This window comes from Epargyreus clarus, unplaced genomic scaffold, assembly GCF_041222505.1.
Source record: "Epargyreus clarus isolate Ecla_fem2 unplaced genomic scaffold, WU_Ecla_fem_2.2 ptg000004l, whole genome shotgun sequence".
Classification (NCBI taxonomy): domain Eukaryota; kingdom Metazoa; phylum Arthropoda; class Insecta; order Lepidoptera; family Hesperiidae; genus Epargyreus; species Epargyreus clarus.
The window spans coordinates 15,337,901-15,350,568 of NW_027332212.1; the positions used below are offsets into that span (position 1 = coordinate 15,337,901).

Sequence of the window (12,668 nt, forward strand, 5' to 3'; positions counted from 1 at the left end):
TACACAAGTATTATGCATTACGTACTAATTTAATATACCTTAAATACATAGTGTAAGGATCTTTATGATTCCATGATCCATCGGTTGTAATTTGCTTGTCGCATACCTCCAAGTGCGACGGGTAAACAAGCTTGATATTTTTTGAGTTCTTGGGACAATTTTCAATGAATAGAATTATACGTCTACTTTTAATCTGGACGTGTTCATCCAAAGATTTTAACCAGTCGATGAAACGAATGCCGGTCAACCAAGCTCGAGATTATGCATAAGTTACAGGGAGCGATCTTACGTTTTTAAACCAACGTGGATTTTTAGACTTCCCAATAACTAGCAAACTTCATTTTTCTGACCCATCAGAACTGGCATAGGCCAGGACAGTCAGTCTCTCTTTATTTCCTTTACCACCATCGTGCGTTTGTTCGGCCAGTTACGAATAAGGCGTATTAAACGGGATGACGAAGCGTATTAAGCGTTAAGAAATGTATGAAAACATCTCTCAACATGCTGGGACTGGAGTATTATGCGAGAAATCGTATTAAACGTGATCGTCTTAAGCGGGTTCTACTGTATTTCCTTATAAAATTGTTACAAGTAATATTCATATAATATCATCCATCGCGTGTCCGTGCAGGAGTACGACCCGGAGATCGTGCTGGTGTCGTGCGGGTTCGACGCGGCGGCGGGGCACCCCGCGCCGCTGGGCGGGTACGGCGTGTCGGCGGCGTGCTTCGCGTACCTGACGCGCGAGCTGATGGGGCTGGCGGGCGGGCGCGTGGTGCTGGCGCTGGAGGGCGGCTACGACCTGCCGGCCGTGTGCGACTGCGCGCAGGAGTGCGTGCGCGCGCTGCTGGGCGAGCGCGTGGCGCCGCCGCCGCAGCGCGAGCTGGCGCGCGCGCCGCTGCCGCAGGCGCAGGACGCGCTGCGCGCCGCGCTGGCCGCGCAGGCGCCGCACTGGCCCGCCGTCAAGCGCTACTCGCCGCTCATCGCCATGTCCGCGCTGGAGGCCGCGCCCGCCGTGGCCGCCGCGCGCCTCGGCCGCCTGCAGACCGAGCGCGACGCGGCCGACACCGCCGCCGCCATGGCCACGCTCTCCATGCACCCGCCCGCGCTCGCCGACCTCCAGCCCGTCTGCCTCAGGTACGCATACTTACCTCCCCTTCTAGTATCATTATAACATTTTGTTTCATTTAAATGAGCAAAAACACTAATCATCAACGAAATAATTAATAATCAAAGTCAACTTTTACCATTTACGTAAAGTTAAAATCTAAAATTTGCACATTTTTCGTAGTAATAGCGGTATAATAATAATATGCGTTATGCGTTTTGGTTAAACCGGCTTCTCTCTGTACATGTCGGTAATGGCACATACCATCTGATGTATTAAATGTATGTTTGCTGCTTCAATATCCTACCACAAGTGTACTGATAGTGGTGTACTCCGCAGCAGGTCGGCGGAGAGCTCGCGCTCGGTGTCGGAGGAGCCCATGGAGCAGGACGAGGGCAAGTGACTCGCACATTCCGGCCGCGGCCGCGCGCCGCTCGACATATTGATTGCGGGGACGCGCCCGCCGCGTCCCGCCGAATACTTACTATTGTGACTCGCGATGTGTTATATGTATATTACATAAGTCAAATGTCTATTCGATGTAATTCATAATGAATTAGCGAAGGTAAAGCGAATTTTATGTGTAGGTGGTAAAATTAAGACAAATCTTAATTTGAAAGCTTTAAAAGTAGTGAGGAGTGGTAAGTGTACAAAAAATATTATTATTATATATTTGGATATGCTTTTGAGTATGACTACGAAGTATATGTAGATTTTATCGTCGTACCTTTGGAAGCTGCCTCGCAGCTCGCCGCAGCTCCGGGGTTGTCGCTCCCGGCAGACCACGGTTCTCCGATAGTAGATGTTTATGCGTAGTGGACGGGCAAAATCGCTTAAGTGTCGTATGTTATGTAGAATCATTGGGATTATTTAAATTTTCTAAATGTTGATGACGGGAGTCATTTAATTTTGTAAGTTGAATTTTGTTCCTCCGTCTGCTACTGCAGGACATCATTTTTGACTTATCTTTCTAGAAAATGACGCGGTCGTGGCAATTAAATGTTCTCGATGTTGTGTAGCCGCCGCGCCGCGCCGCATCGTCTACTATACCAAAGATTGTTACTTCTGAATCGAAATATTCTGTGTACTATATGTATTGAAATATAGTTTAAAAATGTTTGCGATACGCAATGCAATGTTGTTACGTAATATTCGTTCACCCAGTAAATGTTATTTTTATAATTGTAGATAAATAAATTAATATATTATTGCAGATATTGTATCTTTGATCGTCGAGGGGACGCTGTTGAACCCCATTATTTTTCGGGTTCTATGAGAACTCGGTCGAAAGTGACTAATTTTTACTAGATAAATTGCTCTTGAGATGTTGTAATACTGTATTAAATTTTTAATTAATTGATTCTATATCATGTTGTATTTGCTGAACTTGTTATGTAGAAACCGAAGACAGATGATATCGCGACCCGGAGTCGCGTTTTTGTTAAACGAGTCGTCGGTAGCTAATTAAAAATAAAAATCGGTGTGTAGTCCGGCGGATTCGCAGGGGAAATAGTCTTCGATTTATATTTATAGAGAAATTCCTATCGATGGCCATTTTTCATTTCCCCTGAAGTTACGAATTTTCATGTATAAATTAAGCACCGTTTATGGTGTTCACGAGGGCGAGTCCTGTATTTTATGGAATCAATTACGAATATACGAACATTGTAGTGTAACTATTTCATACGGTGTGGTACTCTCGCTCAAATACCGCAAGTTAATGTATCTCGGTGGATATAAATAGTAAATAATGTTGTCGGATACATGCAACGTGCGTTGTCATGCGTGCAATATTTTGTTGAGGGTCGGGGGCCCCTTGAAGGGGCGCCCGCAAGCGACGGAGAAAGCTGATATATTTTTGTATAGAGGGCTGTCTGATTGGTACCCCGAGGGATGCCATTCTTGTACGATAAATAAACAGATTTAAACGATGTTGTGTCTTTGAAAATTTTATTGTTAAATTGGATACAGATGAGATAATTATTTAATAAATGTATATATATTATATATATATTTGGAAATACCTCTGACTTTTCATTTCACCTTACTACAATATACCTATATACATGTACAATTCAGCAATTCTGACTTTAAAATTTTACTTACTTAAAATTACGTACAATTTACAAAATTCATGGTGCTACAACTACAGTCATTAGTTCTACCTGTATAAAAATAATAAGTTTGATCTGCATGTTTACAAAAAAGTATGGTAATATGTACAAATAATTATTATTTATTTAATAATTGACATTTTACGAGCGTTTATTATTTGCTTCCCTACAATATAAAATTACCTTACATAACAGTTGCCACTAGTCGAAAGGGAGCTTGCAGCCTGCCCTTAGTATCTATCAAGTATAATATTTACTTTGCACAAACAAATATGTGTCGTAAACAGCACTGTCTCTGTCTCGAGTCAATCAAATAAGTAAAATAAAATATTGTTTGCCCCGTATTATCTCGTGACAATTTATAATAATTATAGCCATGGTTTAATCAATTTATATTCTAAAATAAATGCTCTATTATAGCACCAGTTGCATAAAGTAAGCAAACACTAAGTTAAGACCTTAAAATTATATCTCTTATTTATAAATATTATACAGTAACGCAATCTTATACAATTCAATGTTAAGTGGTTTCATACGTTATATTAACATTACATTATATACCACTTTTAGGTACAATAAACAGTAACCTACTATTGGATTTATATTATATAAACATTATCTATTTATAGCCCCCACTTTGATTCTGTATCATGTATATGAAGGCACGTAGATAGATAATTATATACAACTATTTATGCTTAGACATCTACATTAGCTTTAATCCGGAACCCTACATTGTTGACCAGTATATTGTATGTACTGTGGAGATCACATTAAATTAACTCTTTTCATTTATAATTTAACAACGCTCTTCTGTCTTTTATTTCATACAAGTTCAGGTAATAAATGTATTTTGAGGCTAGTTATATGTAGGTGATACTCCTATTTTATAATTGTAATCGAATACATTTCTTAACCAACATAAAAGAAGACCATTATTATTTCTATTTATAAACTGTTATAGGGAAATGGGTCTTTTGCCTAAAGAGTTGTGTAAATGAATGAAGGTCATTAAAAGTAGCACACGAGCAGGAACTTGCGCTCGCGGCCGGCTGAGGCGGCGCGAGGGCGGCGGCGGCGGCGGCGGGGGCGGGCGGCGGCGGCGGGGGCGGGCGGCGCGAAGGGAGCGAGTGCGTGCGGCGCTAGAGCGGGCGCTCGTCGCGGTCGGGCGGGTCGAGCGAGCTGCAGCGGCAGCTACACGAGCTCACCGGGCACTCTGTGTGCTCGCTGACAATAGCGCGCTCTTGTTAGTTTAATGTTAATCAGATCAAGTTATATATTCAGTATTATCTTAGCAAGTCTCTTAAGTGGCTTAACATAATGTTAGCTTATACACAATTTATCAATTTAAATTACATAGACAAATACATGATTAGCCTTACTAAAGTAATTACATTATTTCGTTTTCAAGAAAGACAACGACGAACAAATGACAAAAAGGGAAATTGGTTGACAAATAAAAAAGAAAATGGTTTTAATCGTCTTAGCCTATTTATATAGCGTATCGATAGTTATTATAATATTGAGGTGCGATTACCTGAACCAGTGCAGCAGATGTGCGGCGTGTCCGCCGTGTCGGCAGGCGACGCACCAGCTGAACCAGGCGCCGAAGTTGGCCGCGCCCGCGCCGCCCGCCGCGCCGCCCGCCCCGCCCGCGCCGCCCAGGTGCAGCGAGCACACGCCGCAGCGCGGCAGCGGCTTGCGGCAGTTCGGGCACGAGGAGATTTGCTGCGGACAAAGATTATTATGTTATACAAGAACTTAGGGAGTGTGCTGTAGGAAATTAAACTACTATAACGACTCACTCACTTATGCCTTTTTTTAATTTCTTTATTGTCGATATTACGACGCCGTTGCTTGGTCAATTATGCATGCATGTTTAATTATGATTTACCTTAATTTGCACTTCTTATAAACTGAAATAATACGACGTCCTCTTAAATATCTTAACAGAAAAAGAGGTAATAAAATTTATTACTCATGATCGAGTGCCAAAGCTGAATTAATCAAATTAACTGATTGCATATCTGTTAATCATGTATCTACTGGAAAAGTAGCTTTTTCTTTTGAAGAATTTCGTGGGAGAGTAACGGGGCCGCCGTTCCCCAGCCGGTCGGGGTGCGGGCGTACCTTCATCTTGGCGGCGGGCGGCGGCGGGCGCGCGAGCGCGGGGCGGGCGCGCGCGTGCGCGGCGGCCACGGACTTGCCGCAGTAGCTGCAGGCCACGGCCACGCGGCGCGCCGCCTCGCCCGCCTCGCCCAGCGCCGCCACCACCCACGTGTCCAGCGCGCAGCGCGCCCACCACAGCCGCCAGCCGTCCAGCAGCGCGCGGTAGCTGTCCAGCCAGTGCGCGGCGCGCGCGTCCCGCAGCAGCTCCGGCGGGCAGCAGCGCGCCGCCACCAGCGCCGCCGACTGCACGTCACCCGACCGCTCCAGCCAGCGCTGCACCAGCGACAGGCCCTCGCCGCTGATGCCTGACCGGCGACATAACACGTCAACGCGACACATAAACATTGGTTACAATTTAGAAAGAACTCATAAAATCTTTTTTTTCCAAAATATATGTAACACTTGGGAAGCATATTACATATCATCTTCCACTACAGGTTATATCCGTATTATTAAGGATAATAATATTATTTGCGCTACATATTCACAAAGTATATAATACCGGTGAGGAGGATGGCGGAGAGGTCGCCCTGCTCGAGCAGCGTGTCGGCAGTGTGGCGGATGTACTCGTGCAGCTTGCTGTCCGACAGGAACATGCACGCGAACGCCACGCGGTCCTCCAGCCGCATCTCCGTTTCGTTCTGACAATATACAATATTTTAGATATTTTCAATATTTACTATTATTACTATTATCTATACATATAAATAAAATTAAAGTGTCTGTTTTTAATATTGAAATATCCGCGTTTTACTACATGCATATGAATATATGTACGGTACATACGCTAATGTTTGTCTGTTTGTTCTGGCTAATCTCTGAAATGGCTGAACCGATTTTGACGAGATTTTTATTGCAGGCAGGTAGCTGATGTAATAAGGATTAACTTAGGCTACTTATAGCGTTATTTCTTTTTAATCCGTGTGAAACTGCGGGGCACAGCTAGTATGGAATAAAGATTCGGTTGTGGTTGATAATAATTGATTACATATACATGAGGTATTTTTGAAAAATAACTTCAATAAAATACTAAGAGAATAAAAAGTTGGTTGAAAGTTACATTATTGTATGACGACTAAGAAATCACGGGTAAACGGTAATTTCATAATATAATTATGTAAGAGAGGTATGGTGTGGTTGTACTGACGAGCACGGCGGTGAAGTCGGGCGCGGGCGCGGCGGCGGCGGCCAGGAAGTGCAGCGTGGCGCGCAGGTAGGCGTCGGGCAGCGCCGGCGCCGCCGCCGCCAGCGCGTCGCGCCACAGCCGCTCGTCCGGCGACCCTGCGACCATGTCATAGTCATATTTAATTCGAACGTTTCTATTTATTATACAATGCTTAAAGATATTGTTATTTTCTTATTGTTTTATGTTTGATATATAATATAATTGCACATATTTATTTTTATTTATTTTACCACGCCAACAGCTTAACGAACAAGATTTTTAAACCATAACATTATACATATACAACTTTTTTATGTATGTAAGCTGGTTATAGCTATATGCACGATTTCCATATATTATTGCTCATTTAATGTTATTGCTTATTTTCACGATTAAAATAATAACGAACACAATGCAATATACAAACAAATATTTTGAGGTAATTAATAATCATAAATACAAGGACATTAATTTTACACGAATAAATTTGTTTGCTTTTTTTTCAACCTAAAGCTTGTATCATGAAAGATGTCAATGTCTGACTGATGCACACATAATAATAATGTAACCGCGTTGTGTTATGCGTGTTTACCTGGCGGCGCGAGCGGCGGCGCGAGCGCGAGCGCGGCGACGCGTAGGCGCGGGTCGCGCGCGCGCGCCAGCACGTCGAGCGCGTGGCGCGCGCGCAGGTGGAAGGCGGCCAGCGCGGCCGCGCGGCACGGCGTGCCCTCCGCCTCCGCGCGCTCCACGCCCGCGCCCGCGCTCTCCCAGCCCCAGCCCCAGCCGCACAGCTGCAGCGCGCGCGACCGCTCCGCGCTCCTGCACACACACACACACACACGATATAAAGAGACCGGAAAGTTGAATGAAGGCCCCCATTATAAAAAGTTTATTTGATTTTACAAAATTACAAATTACTTAAACTTATTCGCCCGAAAATACGTATGATTCCGAAGACCAGTATTGTTTAGTTCTGACGACGATTTTTTTAACAACTTTGTTTTTGGACCCCTTGAGGATCAGGAGGCCGGGGTGGACCACCCCTTCAGCCGCCCCCTCCCCCCCTTGATCCATTAGAGGTTGCGCGCACAAACCACCACAAGATGATGTAAATCTTCCATGAAGTGAGTCTCCATTCAAAATGATTATTTTAATTTAGAATGACAACAGCTACTATAATTAATAAACGTGTCTAGTGGTAGTAGTGGCTAGTGAGCACGCACCTGTAAACGGTGACCTTGCGGCTGGGCAGGTCGGGCATGAGCGAGGGCACGGCCTCCGAGCGGTAGCCGCCGTCGCCCACCGCACGCAGCACCGTGCGGACGCCCGGGTGCTTCCATGGACTGTTACGAATACAACCTGACACACACACAGATTATAATATATAAAGTACCAAATTTAAAAACTATTAAATTTTTTGGTCTTCGACCATAAATTTTAATACATATGTCACAACGTACCATCCTCAACAAGTGACTTGCTGAGCGCCAAGAAATGCCACAATCCACTTAGCGCTTCATCGTCAGCTAAATCAGCGTTCTGCCACAAATCTGGCTAAACATAACATAATTATTATACTTTTGGTGGTAGGTAGGTAAGAAGGGTAGTTAGTGAAATAAATACATTTTATTTCTAATTACTATATGAATGTTAATGAAAAATGTTAAAATTATTATTATTGATTCCATAAATCATATGTATATGTGCATGTGTGTATTTGTGTGTGTGTGTGTGTGTGTGTGTGTGTGTGTGTGTGTGTGTGCGTGTATGTGTGTGTGTGTATGTATGCGCGTGTACCTTGAGTCCGTAGTCGGTCTGCGCGCGCGTCCGCATGCGCTGCGAGATGTCTGGCGGGCCGGGCAGCGCGGCGGGCAGCGGGGCGCGCACGCCGCCGCCGCCCGCCCACACCAGCGCGCCCGCGCCCCACGCCAGCGTCACGCGCTCGCACACCGCCACCTCCGACACCGCACCTACACGCAACATCCCACGCCACTCTCAATTGAGATCTGTTGCATCTTTAAAGTTAAATCAAGAAATCTCACTAAGTTATTATTATCAAGGTTAGGTTCCCGATAATCAACCAATCACTTTATATTGTAGAAGAATATTTAGTAATTAATCTAAGAACTGACATCACTTGAATCCTTTGCAATAATGTTCAAATCAAAATGGTCCTTAAAGAAAAAAGTTGTGACCACAAATTTAAACCAACCAACCAACACATCGAGAATGAAATAACTTGGTTTAAGTGGTCAAAATGAAATAAAGACCTATCCCATAAAATTTATTTTTAACTATGTATATAACATAGAGCTAGGAGTACCCGAGAGGCAGACGGCGAGCAGGCTGGCCTCGCGCGCGGGGTGCCAGCAGAAGGCGGCGAGCGGCTGGCCGGCCGCCGCCACGTCGCGCTCCAGCACGCCGCCGCCCTCCGCCGCCTCCGCCTCCTCCAGCGCCGACACCTGCAACACCAGCTCTGTGCTCCTCACTCCGTACACCATGTATAGTCCGAGCCAAACTGCTAGTCCGCTCTGAAGTTGTTGCGAGTAGGTGTAGTCATATAAGTTGCCATGGCGACGCGATTCATTTCTATATTCAGAGTAAACTAGCAGTTTTACGCGGACTATATTTGGATTTGTCATTTTGGAAAACTTATTTCAGTACTGTAATAAGTTAGATATATTAATTTCACTTACAGCGCTGTCGAAGGACTGTGAAGTCTTGTACTCATGGGCTTGTTGGATGTCGTGTAGCCGCAGCGTGCTTGCGTCACGCTGCAGCGACAGCAGCAGATTGCGTCTGGCAATAATGATACATTATACAATCACGCGATCATACTGTTTGATTTAATATCTTTTTAAGAGACTATAATGAATGATTGAAAAGTGTACAATTTTCAATTTATCAATAATACAGCAATCAGTAATAATAATTAATTTATTAATAAATTATTTTGTTTATCACAGTATGCCAAATACCGTCGTAAGAAACATGGTCATTATACAAAATAATAAATGAATAGGAGCCCAGATTAAAAACAATACAAAAACGTGTCGATCGACTGCGACGATAACAGGGACGGCGCGTTACCTGGTGGGGCACCACTGTATCTTGCGCAGCGGGCGCGGCTGCGGCGCGGCGAGCAGCGGCGCGGCGGGGCGGCGCGCGTCCCACACGGCCAGCGCGCCGTCGCCGCGCGCCGCCAGCAGCCAGCCCGCCGCGCACACGCCCGCCCACGCGCGCGCGCCCAGCGCCCCCGCGCCGCACGCGCCCGCCGCGCGCGAGCTGCACTCTGCGAGCCACGCCCGTTTATTGCGTTATATTTATTAAGATACACATTGTTGCAATAAAATACTTCCATTTGTTTTAAAGGTTGAGTTTTAAATGGAATCTGAAAACCTTTAATGTTCCTATAAGGAAAAACATTAATTATGCAGCCTATGAATACGTCAGCAAATGAAAAAGAATTCAAACTCTACGCTGTCCCCTGAAGAAAAAACCTGACCATAGCGGTAGTGCTATGCTTGAGAAAATTAATATCTCATTTCAAATAAACTTTTTTAACATAAAACATTTTTACAATGATTCAACTAATTATAAATGTTAAAAATGGTTTCTATAACCACACTTGTAAATATATTATTGCAATTAAACAATACACAAGTGATAATGCAATTCCTATAAAATGATCTCACCAATAACACTATAGTAATTTAAAGACAAATCAGTTACCCCTGAGGTCATATATCTTGATGTGTTTGAGGTTCATAGCGGCGACGAGCGTGCGGGTGGCGAAGCTGCACCACGCCACGCTGTGCGCTGCCTCCGCCAGCGCCACCTCCTGCAGTGGCCGCTGCGGAGAACCCTCTAGAAACAAAATAAATACAAAATTAATCAATTAATTGGATACAATTTCTATTTCTATTCATAGTATGATTTTAAGGATATATTTTTATTACTTAAAATAAACTATTTAGAACTGAATGCTGACTACAAATTTTAATATTAGTTATTTTGTTGACTTCCATTTTAAGTCAAGTATGTAATATAGTATTAAAGAAATTTTGTTATAATTTGTAATATTACACAACACTTACAACATTTGTAATATTACATGTACATCATATTAATAATGTAAAAGAACAGTACATTTTAATAAAACTTACCACTAATATCATCACTAGACGCCTGCATGTCCCACAACTGTATGCAGTAGTCATTGCGGTGCTTGTCCATGCCGGTCAGCAGCAGGTTGGTCTCCGAGTGGTTCCATGCCACTGTGTTACAGGGCCGGGGGTATCTAGCCACTAATATTTTTACATAAAATATAAGTTGTTTAAACTAATTTTGTATACAAGAATACTAGTAATAAGGAGAATAAATGCTTGTCCTAATGAGCTAATTTTTAAATTTATATGATGTGGTAGACTGTGGGTTGTTATATGTATTTAGTAAAAGCTGGCATCTTATTTAAACTTACTTTAAATCATGAAAAAAATAGACATAATTGCTTCTTAATATCATATACATTTACTCTCTTTTTTGACAATCTCTTACCCAGCTCACGGCCCACCAAGCCCAGGGGATCATAAGTCTGTTTGAGACTGGCGAGGGTGACCTTGCCACTAGCATGACCCAGTGCCAACAGGGGATCTGGCTGGTCTGCTATGGCACAGATATCCACGCACCGCACACCACTGGCACTCTGAGATGCTACCACTGTGGCACCCCTGGTAGAGGAGATTTGGGTAACTGAAAATAATCAAATAGGATAAAAAAAATATATATTGAACATTTAAAAAAACAGTTAACTGAGGAGTAGTTGAAGAAATTAATTTTAAGAGTATGTTTTTCTTTTTTAAAATTCTTTTAGCGAGTGAAGCATTATTTTATAATCGAAACTGTAATTAATTATGTAGATTTCCCCATGTTATAACAATTATTATCAAAAGAGCATATTAACCCCACTGACATTAAGTATTAAGTAAACATTTATGAATTATTCTAACATAATGACTATTAGCCTTATCATAATGATATTAATATTGTTATAAACCTTGTTATTTGTCTTTTCTATTGCTTTTCTTTTATCATTAGACACTCCTTAGATGTGTTAATAGACATGTCATTTTTAAATAAAGTCTGGATATTTTTAGCGTCTGAATGTCGAAAAAACAATAATAAACAACATCCAATACATACATGTTATTTTTTTCTCGATATCTTTGAGGTGAGCCACTTCATATAAGGTTATATCTGGTCCCCATATTATAAACTTATCGTGGTGCACTGGTGACCATAACACATCTATTTTAGCTCCAGACATCACTTCCATCGGTGTTCGTCCAATACTTCACAAAAAAAAATATTTATAAGCAGTTTCAGACTGAAGAATTAAATAAAATCTCAAACCAAATTATTGTTTTCGTTTTCATTTGATAATGATAATATACAGTATGTGTTGCCAACCTATTAATATGATATGCCCTGATATACTATAGTAATTGATGATCATGTACTAAGGCAGATACAGTTCAAGGTGTAGAATAGTTCCTGTAATGTCATAAGTTAATTCAACATCTAATAAAGTTAACAAAGCGTAAATTATTGTCCAGAGTGAAAAAAAATCAGTTTATGAATAAAAATAATCCTCACTGGCTAGCTTTTAATGTTATTTTCTCGTTAGATGTTTCTGTGAAGAATAAAATACATAATGACTTATATGACTAATTATTGGTTATGTAACTTAATAAGCTAATTTTTATGAATACTTTTTAAAATATAGGCATTCATTGATAATTAAATAAATATTACCTAAATCCACTATAATTTTTTGCCGAATAGATGGGAAATTTAATGTTAGTAGTAAACACTAATTTTGACGTTAGCATTTTTGATCTTAGAATGCGTTCAGCTTAAGGTATTTTTAATTAATTTTCCATAAATAATATGTAAGCTTTTTTAAATTTACAATAACATAATAAATGCTTTAATATTTTTCATAAGATAAATAATATTACATTAATGATCATCCAAATTTCTATTAAGACAATATATTGTTCACCTTTATGTAATGGCACTACATAAATCAACGACTAAAATTCAATAATCG

At 41.9% G+C, this 12,668-nt stretch overlaps 2 protein-coding genes across 14 annotated transcripts in view; one reads left to right on the plus strand and one right to left on the minus strand.

Annotated features, from left to right (window-relative positions):
• HDAC4 (histone deacetylase 4) overlaps positions 1 to 3,131 on the plus strand; it is a 71,416-nt gene extending 68,285 nt beyond the window's left edge. For all 13 annotated transcript variants that reach the window (XM_073093564.1, XM_073093558.1, XM_073093571.1 and 10 more), the window contains 2 exons: positions 632 to 1,137; positions 1,448 to 3,131. In XM_073093564.1, the coding sequence (XP_072949665.1) occupies positions 632 to 1,137; positions 1,448 to 1,511 (570 nt within the window). In that variant the 3' untranslated portion in view covers positions 1,512 to 3,131. The remainder of the gene's footprint in view (positions 1 to 631; positions 1,138 to 1,447) is intronic.
• mio (GATOR complex protein mio) lies at positions 3,031 to 12,459 on the minus strand. Its single transcript, XM_073093582.1, has 16 exons — positions 11,759 to 12,459; positions 11,114 to 11,308; positions 10,723 to 10,863; positions 10,289 to 10,423; positions 9,647 to 9,848; positions 9,253 to 9,355; positions 8,880 to 9,018; positions 8,354 to 8,526; positions 8,017 to 8,110; positions 7,780 to 7,915; positions 7,149 to 7,375; positions 6,539 to 6,672; positions 5,894 to 6,032; positions 5,353 to 5,696; positions 4,760 to 4,950; positions 3,031 to 4,449 (listed from the first exon to the last, which is right to left on the minus strand). Exons 1-16 carry the CDS (start codon positions 11,889 to 11,891, stop codon positions 4,365 to 4,367), a joined length of 2,571 nt encoding a protein of 856 aa, XP_072949683.1. The 5' UTR covers positions 11,892 to 12,459; the 3' UTR covers positions 3,031 to 4,364.
• Between the last annotated feature and the right edge of the window lie 209 nt (positions 12,460 to 12,668).